Source organism: Bufo bufo, chromosome 9 (genome assembly GCF_905171765.1).
Source record: "Bufo bufo chromosome 9, aBufBuf1.1, whole genome shotgun sequence".
NCBI classification, from domain to species: domain Eukaryota; kingdom Metazoa; phylum Chordata; class Amphibia; order Anura; family Bufonidae; genus Bufo; species Bufo bufo.
Genome location: NC_053397.1, coordinates 221,513,412 through 221,531,031, shown reverse-complemented (window position 1 = coordinate 221,531,031; position 17,620 = coordinate 221,513,412). Strand labels below are relative to the sequence as shown.

Here is a 17,620-nt window from a genome sequence, read left to right as displayed (position 1 = left end):
TGAAACCAGAATACCAAATACCACCTTTAGTTGAAACTTCCCTTTAAGGGCTCTTTCACACGAGCGGATGCTGTGCGAGTAATCTGCTGCGTGAAAGAGAGCCAAGCCGCGCTCCGGACAGCAGAGACACGGAGCAGTCACATGATTGATGATGCTCTGCGCCTCTCTGTGACCTTTTTACTACAAAATCACAGTGAGATAAAGTTGTCACCGTCATTTTGTAGTAAAAAGATCACAGAGAGGCAAAGAGCATCATCAATCATGTGACTGCTCCGTGTCTCCGCTGTCCGGAGCGGGGTTGGCATTCTTTCACGCAGCGGATTCCACGCATGTGGGAAAGAGCCCAAAGTTCTCTTTCCTGGAGTCCATCCCCCCTTTGAAAGTCTGCATGAAGTCTGGGATGATGTTGTGAAGCGCATGTAACACATTCTGCTTCCTTCACCTTCTCATGAAACTAAATATAGTAACATTGTAACATTGCAGAGTGATCCGGCAAGCAGTTCTGTCGCCGGATCCGGCAATCTGCATGCAAACGGACAGCATTTGTAGACGGATCTGGATGCAGATCCGTCCTACAAATGCATTGCAAGAATGGATCCGTCTCTCTGTATGTCATCCAGAGAAACGGATCCATTATATATTTTTTTCACGGATCCGGCACTAACACATTTCAATGCATTCCGACAACTGATCTGGAATTTTGGACGTTGAGAATACCGTAGCGCGCTGCTGTATTTCCTCCATCCAAAACGCCGTCCAGTGACTGAACTGAAGACATCCAGATGCATCCTGATTCCTGAACTGATTTCTCTCCATTCAGAACGCATGGGGATAAAACTGATCAGTTCTTTTCCGGTATTGAGCCCATATGACGGAACTCAGTGCCGGAAAAGAAAAACACTAGCGTGAAAGTACCCTAAGGCTATTTTCACACTAGCGTTTTTGCCTGATCCGGCAGGGCTCAGCAAAAACGCTTCCATTACTGATAATACAACCATCTGCATCCGTTATGAATGGATCCGGTTGTAGTATGTCTTCTATAGCCAAGACGGATCCCTCATGAACTCCATTGAAAGTCAATGGGGGATGGATCAGTTTTCTGTTGTGTCAGAGTTAAACGGATCCGTCCCCATTGATTTGCATTGTCGGTCATGCCGGATCCGTTTTGCTCCGCATCCCATGACGGAAAGAAAAACTACAGCATGCTGCGGTTTTCTCTCCGTTCTGGGAACGCAACCAAATGGAATGGAATGCATTTTGGAGATCTCCGTTCTGTTCAGTTACGTTTTGTCCCCTTTGGCAATGAATGGGGACAAAACAAAAGCGTTTTTTCCGGTATTGAGACCCTATGATTGATCTCAATACTGGAAAATAGAAACGGTAGAGGGAAAGTAGCCTGACACTGCGAAATATAATAACATTGTAACACTTTACTAAATAGTAACATTGTGCATACAGTACATTGTATCGATTTCAGATGCTTGATCCTATAAATGTCAGAATGGAAGTTCTTTGGAAACCTCTGAGACTGAAGCATTGGAGCCAAGGTTTTGTGCATCCGGAGAGAAACCTTAAGGCTTTGTTCAGACTTCAATAATAAAAAGGAGCAGGAATGATTACGATTGAGCAGAAACCCTTGTATCACGCTGCTCGGGATAAAGGCCGCTATGCTTGCTTACAAGACAAGAACATTAATCTGAAGACCTCCCGGGTTCCATCATCATTTTCTCCAGCTCAGATAAACCTCTCAATTATTGGGAAGAAAAGAATCCAGCATCTCGGAGACAAGGGGGCATATTTGCGGACGCCATGGACAGCATATTTTGTCAGCAGGTGTCGGGGCTGCATGTTCGTTAAGTGGAAATGGAAGGGATTAACTAATTTCTAATGTGCGTATTTCCATGGTGATAAAAGGAATTACAAATGAAAAAGATTGCTTATTACCAAGACACAAAACGTGGCCATAATCAGGTTAAATATTTAGACCAGTGGTCCGCAACCTGTCGCTTCTGAAAGAGGCAAATCTTTGTAAAGCTCCCAGGAGGTACCAAGTAAAGGGATCAGTACCCCAGCAGGGGTTCCGTCATTTACTGGCCCAGAACATAGCGTCCTATAGCTCAGTGACCCAATCTATACTCACAGACCAACTCCCTGGTCCAGCAGCTCAGTACTTGGTTTACTGTTCTAGTATTTCATGTGCAGTAGTCTACTGGTCTACTTTCCAGTATGCACTGGTTTACCGGATCCGTATTACTGGTCTAGTTTGTAATATCCCAGTTCCCAGTTGTTTAGTGGATAAGTACATTTATAGTTCATTCCAGTTTCCTGTTTGCAGGATTAGTATACCAGGGTCCAAAACCATGGAGTGTCGGGGGTGATATAATGTGATATAATGCCCCAGTCCCTGGTGTGTAGAGGTTTCATATCTCGAGGTTTCAGATTGATGGGTCCCTGGTGTCATGTGGTTTGGTGCCGCAGTTATTAACATCCTTTTATTACCCCGACCTCTAGATCTTCAGGTCTCTGCCCCTTGTTGTTTGTACGTTTTAGCTCCCAGGCCCTGAGGATTCGTGGTTTGGTTTTGCAGTCACCTCAGCAGTGATTTGATGCCACAGTACTTGGAGACAACTGTATTAGTGACAATTGGGTTGCTGGTTTTGTCAAGTGATTTTGTCCCTTAGCTCTATATTATTTAGTTATTTTGCCATTTAGTGACCCATGCTCCAGCATCAAGTGGTTCAGTTTTTTACTCCCTGCTCCAAAGGTTCAGTTCTCCAGACCTTGGTGTCCAGTGTTTCAGTTCTCCAGGCCCTGGTGTCCAGTGGTTCAGTTCTCCAGGCCCTAGTGTCCAGTGGTTCAGTTCTCCAGACCTTGGTGTCCAGTGGTTCAGTTCTCCAGACCTTGGTGTCCAGTGGTTCTAATCTTTATGCCCTGGTGTTAGTGCTTCAGTTCCCCATACTCTTTGGTTCAGTTTCTGCTCTTCAGACCTTGGAGTTTAATGGTTCAGTTCCTCAGGCCTTGGAGACCAGTTGTTCAGTTCCCTATGCCCTTCTGTTCGGTGGTTCAGTTTTTCAGGCCCTGGTGTCCAGAAGTCCTTGCCTTGGAGTCCATTGATTCAGTTCCCCATAACCTTTTTTTAAGGGATTCTGGTCTTCAGGACTTTTTATTCAGTGGTTCAGTTCTCCAGGCCCTGGTGTCCAGTGGTTCAGTTTTCCAGGCCTATTGACGAGTGGTTCAGTTCCTCAGGCCCTGGTGTCCAGTGGTTCAGCTCACCAGGCCCTGGTGTCCAGTCGTTCAGCTCACCAGGCCCTGGTGTCCAGTGGTTCAGTTCTCCAGGCCCTGGTGTCCAGTGGTTCAGTTCTCAAGGCCCTGGTGTTCATTGTTTCAGTTCTCCAGGCCCTGGTGACCAGTCGTTCAGTTCTCCAGGCCCTGGTGTCCAGTGGTTCAGTTCTCCAGGCCCTGGTGTCCAGTGGTTCAGTTCTCCAGGCTCTTGTGACCAGTGGGGTAAGTTCTCCAGGCCCTAGTGTCCAGTGGTTCAGTTCCTCAGGCTCTGGTGTCCAGTGGTTCAGCTCACCAGGCCCTGGTGTCCAGTGGTTCAGCTCACCAGGTCCTGGTGTCCAGTGGTTCAGTTCTCCAGGCCCTTGTGTCCAGTGGCTCTGTTCGCCAGGCACTGGTGTCCAGTGGTTCAGTTCTCCAGGCCCTGGTGTCCAGTGGTTCAGTTCTCCAGGCCCTGGTGTCCAGTGGTTCAGTTCTGCAGGCCCTGGTGTCCAGTGGTTCAGCTCTGCAGGTCCTGGTGTCCAGTGGTTCAGTTCTCCAGGCCCTGGTGTCCAGTGGTTCAGTTCTCCAGGCCCTGGTGTCCAGTGGTTCAGTTCTCCAGGCCCTGGTGTCCAGTGGTTCAGTTCTCCAGGCCGTGGTGTCCAGTGGTTAAGTTCTCCAGGCTCTTGTGACCAGTGATTCAGTTCTCCAGGCCCTAGTGTCCAGTGGTTCAGTTCCTCAGGCTCTGGTGTCCAGTGGTTCAGCTCACCAGGCCCTGGTGTCCAGTGGTTCAGCTCACCAGGTCCTGGTGTCCAGTGGTTCAGTTCTCAAGGCCCTTGTGTCCAGTGGCTCTGTTCGCCGGGCACTGGTGTCCAGTGGTTCAGTTCTCCAGGCCCTGGTGTCCAGTGGTTCAGTTCTGCAGGCCCTGGTGTCCAGTGGTTCAGTTCTGCAGGCCCTGGTGTCCAGTGGTTCAGTTCTGCAGGCCCTGGTGTCCAGTGGTTCAGTTCTGCAGGCCCTGGTGTCCAGTGGTTCAGCTCACCAGGTCCTGGTGTCCAGTGGTTCAGTTATCCAGGCCCTGGTGTCCAGTGGTTCAGTTCTCCAGGCCCTGGTGTCCAGTGGTTCAGTTCTCCAAGCCCCGGTATCCAGTGGTTCTTCATATTATACTGTATCATAATCTTCATATACATATATGTTTACCGATGCATCTCTTATCCCTACAATACAATACTAAATGTAAAATAATAAAATGAGCATGCCCCAGGATGCAGCCCTGAGAGCCGTCAGTTATCGAGGTCTGTCAGATCACATTGCAGTCTTCCAGGTAACAGAACAGAATAATCCTATGGTGGGCATGATGAGGGATGTACAGTAGTGTTACAATGTGGTGGCGTCTTCCTATCTCTGTGTTATTTGTGACTTTTATTGCTTCTTCTGTTCCTGAGGATGAATATTCTATCACACTGGAGCACGCTGCTGCACCGAGAATCTCAGATAACAGCGATCGGCGCGGCTTATCCTCCTGCTTTATATATAGCATGTATTCAGGAGATTATTTGTCTTTTAATAATATTACTTTTCAGGATTGTGGCTGAAATCTTCTTCTATCTGATTGCCATTTCTATAAATATTCTGTTGCTCTTTTGATGCAATATGCTGCAGAGCTGTACACAGGCGGCCTTCATTCACATTGATCTGCAGTCGCAGACGTGGGACATGTTTATTTGAGGATTCCAGTGGCTTCATAGAATTCTCCAACAATCTCATTGCAATATGGAGGTAGCCCATGTGCCTGAGGAGTAAGAACCTCAGCAAGGTCCGTTCTCCATCTCCATGGGCTGTTCATATATCACATAATCTGGTGACATCATAGCTCCGGTATAGTGATGTCACAGCGCTCAGCTTATCAGTTGGCAGAGGCAGTATATACTCTGCATTTGGGTGACTGGGGTCTGTGAACCCCTCATGTGCCAAACTGCTGACATCATGTTCATATTAGTGCAATTAAATAAGAAGTAAATGTATAAACTATGCGCAACGGCCAGGTACGGGTGGATAAACTCTGGGGTGTTACATATGGACCTTGGAGCCATTTTTATTGATTTTATTATTGTTTTTAATATTTTGAGCTAAAAACATTTTTGTAATAGGTTTTTATTAAAACTGTTGCTTTGCTTGGCTTCTGCAGGTTCCTTGTATCACTTTACATAGCAAGCTGCAGAATATCACTCACAATGAAATCCATCAAAGTAGTCGTCCGATGACTGGTTCTCCAGCCCTTGTCCGGCCTCTCCTGATCTTTGATTTGGTAATACATTAGCTAAGAAGATGGAAGGGATGGAAGAGTGAGCCATCAGAGAGCTAGTCTGATAGATTTCACTCTGAATAGCATTCTGCAGCTGCTATGTACTGTGAAACATAAAAGCTGCAGAATCCAAATTAAGCATTTTTTTTATAACAACATACTACAAAAAAAATTCAACTCAAAATACACCTAAATAAATAAAAAATGGCTTCAAAGGTTTTTATCACCTGTAGACCTTAGTAACTTTATGTGAGATGGGTGGAAACCAGTTTCTATGGAGATGTTTCACCGATTGGATTCAGAGACATGAGTGCTGATTCTCTGATAGACGGTTGACCAATGAAAGGGCTACTAAGCGATACCTTGAGCTTCATCATTGAATCCTGGCATAACTTGTCTCCTCTTGCAGCCGAAACCTCGTCGATCCCAATTAGTTTTGCTTTGTACCGAACACCGTCGCCTTTAAACCTTTTTATTAAAGTAGCTTCGCTGCGATCTTGGCCTGAAAAGACACAGAAAGAAAAAAACGTTCAGGAGATGCAAAGTCTCAACAAGAGGACATCTCCCCCCTCGAGGTGCAGAAGACCCATGAACCAGATGACGTATCTGACTACCACGAGTTTTCAGGGTTTTTTCTTGCTCGAGGTAAAACTGTTACAAAAAACTAAAGACGGGAAAAATTCCTGGTAAACAAGAAAAATAATCGCCATCTGCTGCCCAATGTAAAGCCTACATGCCAATAATTACAGCGCATGTTCTCTTACTGGGTTTATACCGCGGAATTGTTTCTGCTGCAATTCGTTTTACTCCTATACATTATTTACAACAGAGAGCAACCGACATGTGTCTTAGGCCTCATGCACACGACCGTTGTTTTATTCCGTGTCCGTTGTTCCGTTTTTCGTGATTTTCTGCGGACCCATTGACTTTCAATAGGTCCGTTGAAAACTCGGCTAATGCACCGTTTGTAATCCGCGTTCGTGATCCGTGGTTCCAGTCTGTCAAAACAATATAACCTGTCCTATTTTTTTCACGGAAAACGGTTCGCGGACCCATTCAAGTCAATGGGACTGTGAAAAAATGCGGAGGCACACAAGATTGTCATCCGCGTCCACGCATCCGCGTCCGATTTTTCCCTATCATTTGCATGGCAAACTTGACTTAGACTTTTTTTTACTTTCCTTCATGTCTGGTCATCCTCCAAAAATAAAGTAAGACACATGGAAACAAAAACGGAAACGGATCACGGAACAACGGAACCCCATTTTGCGGAAAGGAACACAACAACGGTCGCGTGCATGAGGTCTTACTGAACAGTAAGGCCCCTTGCAGATGAGCGTGTCCGGATCAGGTCCGGATGCGTCCCGGTGCATTGCGGCAAACCCGCGCGAGTAGGAACGCAATTGCAGTCAGTTTTGACTGCGATTGCGTTCCGATGTTCAGTTTTTATCGCGCGGGTGCAATGTGTTTTGCACGCGCGTAATGAAAAACTGACTGTGGTACCCAGACCCGAACTTCTTCACAGAAGTTCAGGTTTGGGATCGGTGTTCTGTAGATTGTATTATTTTCCCTTATAACATGGTTATAAGGGAAAATAATAGCATTCTGAATACAGAATGCATAGTACAATAGGGCTGGAGGGGTTAAAAAAGAAAAAATTACTTAACTCACCTTAATCCACTTGTTCGCGCAGCCGGCATCTCTTCTGTCTTCATCTGTGAGCAATAGGACCTTTGATGACGTCACTGCGTTCATCACATGGTCCATCACATGATCCATCACCATGGTGATGGATCATGTGATGAGCGTAGTGACGTCATCAAAGGTCCTATTGCTCACAGATGAAGACAGAAGAGATGCCGGCTGCGCGAACAAGTGGATTAAGGTGAGTTTAATTATTTTTTATTTTTTAACCCCTCCAGCGCTATTTTACTATGCATTCTGTATTCAGAATGCTATTATTTTCCCTTATAACCATGTTATAAGGGGAAATAATAATGATCGGGTCTCCATCCTGATCGTCTCCTAGCAACCGTGCGTGAAAATCGCACCGCATCCGCACTTGCTTGCGGATGCTTGCAATTTTCACGCAACCCCATTCATTTCTATGGGGCCTGCGTTACGTGAAAAACACACAAAGAGGAGCATGCTGCGATTTTCACGCAACGCACAAGTGATGCGTGAAAATCACCGCTCGTGTGCACAGCCCCATAGAAATGAATGGGTTCAGATTCAGTGCGGGTGCAATGCGTTCACCTCACACATTGCCCCCTGCGCGGAATACTCGCCCGTGTGAAAGGGGCCTAACTGTAATACCCAGGCAGCAAAGAGAAGCAGCCTATCCATTCACTAGAGATCAGCGGTGACATCACTGAGAATGCAGCCTATCCATTCACTAGAGATCAGCGGTGACATCACTGAGAATGCAGCCTATCCATTCACTAGAGATCAGCGGTGACATCACTGAGAACGCCGCCTATCCAGTCACTGGAGATCAGTGCTGACATCACTGAGAATGTCGCCTATCCATTCACTAGAGATCAGCGGTGACATCACTGAGAATGCAGCCTATCCAGTCACTGGAGATCATTGCTGACATCACTGAGAATGCCGCCTATCCATTCACTAGAGATCAGCGGTGACATCACTGAGAATGCAGCCTATCCATTCACTAGAGATCAGCAGTGACATCACTGAGAATGCCGCCTATCCATTCACTAGAGATCAGCGGTGACATCACTGAGAATGCAGCCTATCCATTCACTAGAGATCAGCGGTGACATCACTGAGAATGCAGCCTATCCATTCACTAGAGAGCAGCGGTTACATCATTGATAATGCAGCCTATCCATTCACTAGAGATCAGCGGTGACATCACTGAGAATGCAGCCTATCCATTCACTAGAGATCAGCGGTGACATCACTGAGAATGCCGCCTATCCATACACTAGAGATCAGCGGTGACATCACTGAGAATGCAGCCTATCCATTCACTAGAGATCAGCGGTGACATCACTGAGAATGCAGCCTATCCATTCACTAGAGATCAGCGGTGACATCACTGAGAATGCCGCCTATCCATACACTAGAGATCAGCGGTGACATCATTGAGTTCTGCTGATCTCACTCATTTTCAGCCTTGTCTGGAATTGTCCTGTAAAGAGCCTCTGTCACCCAGATCCACCCTACCCCACCGGGATGTAGACTGCTAGGGTTGATGACACTGACAAAATCGAAACCTTTTTTTCTTCTGTGGTTGTTCCGATTATGGAGAAAAAGAAACTTTTATGAATATGCAAATGAAGTATTGGAGCACTGCTTCAGCGGCGGCCCTGTTGCTTTATACTGATGTCCCTCTTCTGTTGATCACGCCCCTTATGTGAAGTGTCTGGCATTAACTTGGGTCCAATGTCTTTATCTTTTTCCTAAATTTTATGAAAATTAAAGAAAAGTTGTCACAGCCCCGCCCCTATCTTAAAGCGACCCTACAGTCCAAACGTAAAATTTGTTATATTATATTATTATTGTTATATATATTTTAAGGTCACGACCAGTCAACATATAAGATTAATGTAATACCTCCAGGCACAACTTCTCAGTGTTACTTAGCTTTTATGGCCCCCCGAGTAGACCAGAGCACCAGGGAGGCAGACGTCAGAGACTTTCACATGAAATTGCTCTAAAATATAGATTTTTAGAGTTTGTCGGGGGAGGGCGAGGCACCGGCATTTACCAGCCTCTTGGCCAAACGGCCTATTTATGGAAATATTTCTTTTTTTTCTGCTCGCATTAAGAAATAAACTCTGTTATATCGGGGAGTTGCTGGAAGTTTCCATAGTTACGGGGCAGCTATTCTGAGACGTATTGGCAGCGGCGCGCGCTGAGCAGAGCTGACTGATCTAAACGTGTTATTACTGCAGGAAGAAAAACCTGTGAAAGAGAAACTGGTTTCCCAAAAGAAAGAAATCTCTAACAAGTAAATAGATGTAAAATACAAAAAAGCAACATAGTTAACATCGTCTATTGTGTGCCTGCCACTTAAAGGGAAAGGCAGCCAATAATAGTTATTAGTCTGTAGAGTGCCTATCATGGAGGCAGGAGGTGGGGGAAGCCATGATGAATGCCTGACCCAATGTTATAATTGCCTGCCAGCCCCTCTCGCCGAACTTTATCCCCCACTCCTTCCATTACTCAATACACAGCCTTCAGCAGTGCTTAGGACAAGGTGGTGGCTGCTAGTCATCACCGCACCCACGGGGTTAATGCCTAAACTAACTATAGAGGAAACCGCTGTGACAATTAGCAGTCATGAAATTGACTAAAACCATTGTCACCCGCTCCTCCCCAGACAAGAGAATATGCCCTTGTGCTAATGTTAGGGCGGGTTCGGACTTCTTTAGGGTATTCCCCTTATAGGTTCCGTTTATAATGGAATTCGTAAGACTTTGAGAGGCATTCCGTTTTGATCCATCATAATAAAAGTCTTTGGGCAAGAATAATGGATCCATCTGGTCGACTTTGCCTCTTAAAGGCTTTCGTTTTGCATTCCGTCTACGAATACCGTTATATTCCGTTATAAACGAAATCTATAACGGAATACCTTGACGCAAGTGCAAACCCACCCTTTACCAGTGTTTTGTATCCCGGTATCCCGGTGGCAGTCACATGAATGGCTCTGTGTCTCTGAATGCAGCAGCTCTCTCTGCCTCTCCCCCAGCAGCAAGTCCCAGCACAAGAACTGAAGACAGTCTGTGTGCTGCTGGGGCCCAAGAACTGAAGACAGTCTGTATGCTGCTGGGGCCCAAGAACTGAAGACAGTCTGTATGCTGATGGGGCCCAAGAACTGAAGACAGTCTGTATGCTGATGGGGCCCAAGAACTGAAGACAGTCTGTATGCTGCTGGGGCCCAAGAACTGAAGACAGTCTGTATGCTGCTGGGGCCCAAGAACTGAAGACAGTCTGTGTGCTGCTGGGGCCCAAGAAATGAAGACAGTCTGTGTGCTGCTGGGGCCCAAGAACTGAAGACAGTCTGTGTGCTGCTGGGGCCCAAGAACTGAAGACAGTCTGTGTGCTGCTGGGGCCCAAGAACTGAAGACAGTCTGTGTGCTGCTGGGGCCCAAGAACTGAAGACAGTCTGTGTGCTGCTGGGGCCCAAGAGCTGAAGACAGTCTGTATGCTGCTGGGGCCCGTGGTCCGGGCTCCATACAATGAATTCATTAGAAGTAATTACATACCTGCAGTGACCAGCCCAGGAACCACCCGAGGACTGTGGGTACCATCACACACACTATAATGACCGCACTGCGCCCAGATACGGTAGAAATAATTTGATTCTGTCTCACCGGGAGCATTACCAATGCGGAGGGAGTCATTTGATTAATTAATGATAAGTAGAGCACACGGCGAGTTCTGCGCCGCCGTACGTGGACACAAAGGAGAGGAGATATCACTCCCATCATCACACTTCATGTGTGTTACAAAAACCTCAAACGCGTCTCGTATCTCAGAAAACCCTTTGGTCTTTTTCTTATAAAACGCCATAAAAAACATCCCAATAATTAATTAGGTCCCAAATATAAGACTGAACTGAGCAGCAATGAGAAATGTTTGATTGAAAATAATGGTTCTTAAAGGGACGTTCTGCTCACAGCTCAGACACGATTTTCTCGCCCGATCCCTCTGCCACGGACGACCATTGTCTTCTCCTCCGCCCCTGTCATGGCTCAGGCCTTTCCACATACGTACACCTTACACAGAACCACTACTGGTGACCACCGTGACATCGTGGTCACCGGTACAGGAAGTTCTTTCAGGGGTTTCCACCTCTGTCTGACACATTTAAAGGGATTCTCCGCTCTCATTAAATAGAGACTATTGATTTGATATGAACAGCTCAGAGGATTCTTAATAAACTCTATGTTTCAAATCCCTTTCAAGATCTCTGCTTGCTGTCTGTCAGTGTAACCATTCTTATTTATATTCAGGGATTGAAAACCTGCCCTGATCACATGTCTCTCATACAGGTGCAGGATTGTTACAGTGTTTGAGGGCATTTTATAGTTACTGAAGGACTCCAGGAGGCGACCAAATACCAATAATTAAAATACGGATTTCTGTACTGTTTAGACAATGCTTGCTCACCCCATTTTCTTACCCATGTTTTAAGGGTGGCAAACTGGGCATTTGCCCAGGGGCCCTATTTCCTTGAGGGCCCCTCAGTACTAGAGCAACCTAAGAGTGGGGAATGTGAATATTCACTCATCTGAACCACCAGGTACATTACCTTATTGTCACAGACCACCAGGGACATTACCTTATTGTCACAGACCACCAGGCACATTATCTTATTGTCACAGACCACCAGGGACATTACCCTATTGTCACAGACCACCAGGCACATTACCTTATTGTCACAGACCACCAGGCACATTATCTTATTGTCACAGACCACCAGGGACATTACCTTATTGTCACAGACCACCAGGGGCATTACCTTATTGTTACAGACCACCAGGGGCATTACCTAATTGTCACAGACCACCAGGTACATTACCTTATTGTCACAGACCACCAGGGGCATTACCTTATTGTCACAGACCACCAGGGGCATTACCTTATTGTCACAGACCACCAGGGGCATTACCTTATTGTCACAGACCACCAGGGGCATTACCTTATTGTCACAGACCACCAGAGACATTACCTAATTGTCACAGACCACCAGGGACATTACCTTATTGTCACAGACCACCAGGCACATTACCTTATTGTCACAGACCACCAGGCACATTACCTTATTGTCACAGACCACCAGGGACATTACCTTATTGTCACAGACCACCAGGGATATTACCTTATTGTCACAGACCACCAGGCACATTACCTTATTGTCACAGACCACCAGGCACATTACCTTATTGTCACAGACCACCAGAGACATTACCTTATTGTCACAGACCACCAGGGGCATTACCTTATTGTCACAGACCACCAGGGATATTACCTTATTGTCACAGACCACCAGGGACATTACCTTATTGTCACAGACCACCAGGGGCATTACCTTATTGTCACAGACCACCAGGGGCATTACCTTATTGTCACAGACCACCAGGGGCATTACCTTATTGTCACAGACCACCAGAGACATTACCTTATTGTCACAGACCACCAGGGACATTACCTTATTGTCACAGACCACCAGGCACATTACCTTATTGTCACAGACCACCAGGGACATTACCTTATTGTCACAGACCACCAGGGATATTACCTTATTGTCACAGACCACCAGGCACATTACCTTATTGTCACAGACCACCAGAGACATTACCTTATTGTCACAGACCACCAGGGACATTACCTTATTGTCACAGACCACCAGGTACATTACCTTATTGTCACAGACCACCAGAGACATTACCTAATTGTCACAGACCACCAGGCACATTACCTTATTGTCACAGACCACCAGGGACATTACCTTATTGTCACAGACCACCAGAGACATTACCTTATTGTCACAGACCACCAGGGACATTACCTTATTGTCACAGACCACCAGAGACATTACCTTATTGTCACAGACCACTAGGGACATTACCTTATTGTCACAGACCACCAGGTATATTACCTTATTGTCACAGACCACCAGGGACATTACCTTATTGTCACAGACCACCAGGGACATTACCTTATTGTCACAGACCACCAGGGATATTACCTTATTGTCACAGACCACCAGGGACATTACCTTATTGTCACAGACCACCAGGCACATTACCTTATTGTCACAGACCACCAGAGACATTACCTTATTGTCACAGACCACCAGGGACATTACCTTATTGTCACAGACCACCAGGTACATTACCTTATTGTCACAGACCACCAGAGACATTACCTAATTGTCACAGACCACCAGGCACATTACCTTATTGTCACAGACCACCAGGGACATTACCTTATTGTCACAGACCACCAGAGACATTACCTTATTGTCACAGACCACCAGGGACATTACCTTATTGTCACAGACCACCAGAGACATTACCTTATTGTCACAGACCACCAGGGACATTACCTTATTGTCACAGACCACCAGAGACATTACCTTATTGTCACAGACCACTAGGGACATTACCTTATTGTCACAGACCACCAGGTATATTACCTTATTGTCACAGACCACCAGGGACATTACCTTATTGTCACAGACCACCAGGGGCATTACCTTATTGTCACAGACCACCAGGGGCATTACCTAATTGTCACAGACCACCAGGTACATTACCTTATTGTCACAGACCACCAGAGACATTACCTTATTGTCACAGACCACCAGGGGCATTACCTTATTGTCACAGACCACCAGGGGCATTACCTTATTGTCACAGACCACCAGGGGCATTACCTTATTGTCACAGACCACCAGAGACATTACCTAATTGTCACAGACCACCAGGGACATTACCTTATTGTCACAGACCACCAGGCACATTACCTTATTGTCACAGACCACCAGGCACATTACCTTATTGTCACAGACCACCAGGGACATTACCTTATTGTCACAGACCACCAGGGATATTACCTTATTGTCACAGACCACCAGGCACATTACCTTATTGTCACAGACCACCAGAGACATTACCTTATTGTCACAGACCACCAGGGGCATTACCTTATTGTCACAGACCACCAGGGGCATTACCTTATTGTCACAGACCACCAGAGACATTACCTTATTGTCACAGACCACCAGGGACATTACCTTATTGTCACAGACCACCAGGCACATTACCTTATTGTCACAGACCACCAGGGACATTACCTTATTGTCACAGACCACCAGGGATATTACCTTATTGTCACAGACCACCAGGGACATTACCTTATTGTCACAGACCACCAGGCACATTACCTTATTGTCACAGACCACCAGAGACATTACCTTATTGTCACAGACCACCAGGGACATTACCTTATTGTCACAGACCACCAGGTACATTACCTTATTGTCACAGACCACCAGAGACATTACCTAATTGTCACAGACCACCAGGCACATTACCTTATTGTCACAGACCACCAGGGACATTACCTTATTGTCACAGACCACCAGAGACATTACCTTATTGTCACAGACCACCAGGGACATTACCTTATTGTCACAGACCACCAGAGACATTACCTTATTGTCACAGACCACCAGGGACATTACCTTATTGTCACAGACCACCAGGTATATTACCTTATTGTCACAGACCACCAGGCACATTACCTTTCCAATATAGGCTGTGGTCTGGAGGTCTGAATTAAATTAGGGGTATAATCTGGGGTCTGATTATGCTTTAGGGATCTTTATTAATTGAGGGATCTGATCTGTAGTCTGAATTTAAGGGTCTGGGGTCTGATTATAGTTTATGGGATCTTTATTAATTTAGGGGTCGATCTAGGGTTTGAATTATTTTAGGGGTCTGGTGCGGGGTCTGAGTGAATTGAGGGGTCTGATCTGAGGTCTGATGAATTCAGGGCTCTGGTGTGTGGTCTAAATGTATCTGAGATTCTGGTCTGAGGATTGAACTAATTTCAGGGGTTTCATTGGGGGTTTGAGACATTTTAAGGATATGGTCTGGGGTCTAAATTAATTTAGGGGTCTGGTCTGGGGGTTGATTATGGTTTATGGGATCTTTATTCATTTAGAGGTCTGTTTTCATTTAAGAGTATTGTCTGGGCTTTGAATCATTTTAGGAGTCTGATTACAGTTTCTGGGGTCTGGTCTGTTTTCACAGAAGTTTTGCTCTCTCTGACTTTCACAAAGAGCCCCCAGAATCTTCCTCAGCGTCACCATCACGTAATCTAGTGTGCCCTCTAAAGACTGATCGCCTGACCACCTCTCCAGAAAACACCGTCATTTCCAAACAACCGCCACTGAAATCACACGGCCGGGGGGCAATTTGATTCTAGGGATGAAAGTCTAGATTTTCTGGTCTGAATGAGGCTGTTCTGTAACAGTTTGTGATCGCAGGCAGCAAGAATGTAGCACGAGGAAGCAGGAAACATCATAATGGAGGACAAAACTGAGTTTATATATGTGAAAAGAATCCATTTATACTTGTAGATCCTGATACCTATCCTGTTTTGTGGTCTGCACAGTATTTCACTTGTTAGAGCTGCAGTTTGTACTCCAGAGCTGTCCTTCCTTCAAAAAGTTACAACAATATTCAGACACTTGGTCATCCAGTCACTGTTTGCCAACACAAAATCCTTCTTTTTGTGGATTCCTACAAGATTAAAGGATAAAAACCGTGTCCATCCATCAGGTTGGTGGCCATAAAGGTCCATGGACCACGGTATACAATTCTACATGTATACATTGTTGCACAAAGTTTCCTTCTTCTTTATTTCTGCTCTGCCTTTGTGTCAGTTTTCATTGTACTTGTAGAAAGCTTTTCATGCAACTGGAGGCTCAGGATGAACACTCTAATCCCAGGAAGAGGAAAGCACGGCTTTACGGCAGAATACAGACAATCTTTATATCCATGGGGCCCTTTAAGAGTATGCAGCTATGGTGTCCGATTTGTATAGGATTTCCGAAATTCTCTTCTACTCATGTGAAGCGGTTTATCAATAGTTCACCTGCCCCATAAACCGTCTCCGGGGTCAGTCGTGTATTATTTATGCGCATTTCACGGCTTGTCACCCCGAGCCGCTCTATGAGTCATGGCACCAGCGGTCGCTTCTGCTTATGTTTCTTGCTTTTGATTACATCGACTTTATGATTCATCGTAGACATTGGAAACATCTGTTCCAGAACAGGTTCCCAGCGCTCGTTGCCCCTGTGGAGCCCGCGGGCAGCAGCCTACCTGTAAAATTCGCAGCCGCACAGAGACTTTGGCTCAAACTGACTCCGTGTGGGGGGAGGAGAAGAAATGACAAGATGCCGTCAATGACGGGGAGAATAATTGTCTCCATTTAGTGGCTGCTATGGGGCCCCCGGAGAGAGGGGACCCAATCCAGGTTGATCTCCTCCCCAATTTAAGGAAGGATGGGAAGAGCTGCAATGTACTAATGCCATGAACATGGGATGGGGGGCACTAGGACCTCCCGTCACAGCTGGTTAGGAGTGCGTTAGTGTCAAGGAGCTGCTGGAAAGGGACCTGATTTTCATGTTTGCTCTGTAGCCCTTTGCCTTCTATGAACCATACAGTAAACCTTCAATTATTTTTGTTGCATGTGGCCCCTACAGACTATCATATAAGGGTTCTGGTCACCCAGCTTTCCACAGACTCAGAGCGACACACTGCATAGTTACAGGCAATAATTGTTAGGATGATGGTGGTATGACCACTGGGACCTCGGTGATCATGAGAATTGGGGGGTCCATGCCCCCCTTTAAATGGAGCAATGGTTGAGCATGCACACAACCACTTTGTTGGGTCTATTGGACTGATGGAGATAGCCGAGCGCGGAGCCAACCCTAGGAGTCCCATAGAGACAGAGTGTGCATGCTCTACCTACTACTGCAGCCATACGGAGGCACCCCGGGGATCTCAGTGGTCGGACCCCCACTGATCTAACAGTTATCCCTTCTCCAACGGATAGGGGGACAACATGGTCTATCCAGAATAGCCCTTTAGACAGTTCCATTCTTTCCAACCCTCTCTCTTTAGCATGTCTGTTGGTGTGTCAGTCTTTACTGTAGTCTTTGCATTCTGTTTATCAACCAGTAGGCTCAGAATAAACAACGCTGTAGACCCCAGGGGAATGTAGTACGGATTGGAATAGTTGGCAGACAGAAGTAATATTTTAAGTTAATATAATATATGATTATATGCCATGTAGTGTAGAGGAGAAAGTGAATTTCTATGTACTCTATACACAAAGAAATGACAACTAGAAGGAAAACCTCAATGCTTTACACTGCAGGCTGCACCCAGAGAGCTGAAGCAAAATAGAAGCCAAAAATGAAACAAAAAGGAAAGTTTTATGACTAAAAGTAACAAACTTTGGCCCCAATGTTTCTTAGTAGCAAAAAGTTTCCAGTAAATGATACTTTTG

General features: G+C 45.9%; 1 protein-coding gene across 11 annotated transcripts in view; it reads right to left on the bottom strand.

Moving 5' to 3' along the window:
• The window catches only part of DAB1 (DAB adaptor protein 1), a 230,960-nt gene that overhangs the window by 116,150 nt on the left and 97,190 nt on the right, over positions 1 to 17,620 (bottom strand). For all 11 annotated transcript variants that reach the window (XM_040408230.1, XM_040408231.1, XM_040408234.1 and 8 more), the window contains exon 3: positions 5,920 to 6,059. In XM_040408230.1, coding sequence (XP_040264164.1) covers positions 5,920 to 6,059 — 140 coding nt within the window. The remainder of the gene's footprint in view (positions 1 to 5,919; positions 6,060 to 17,620) is intronic.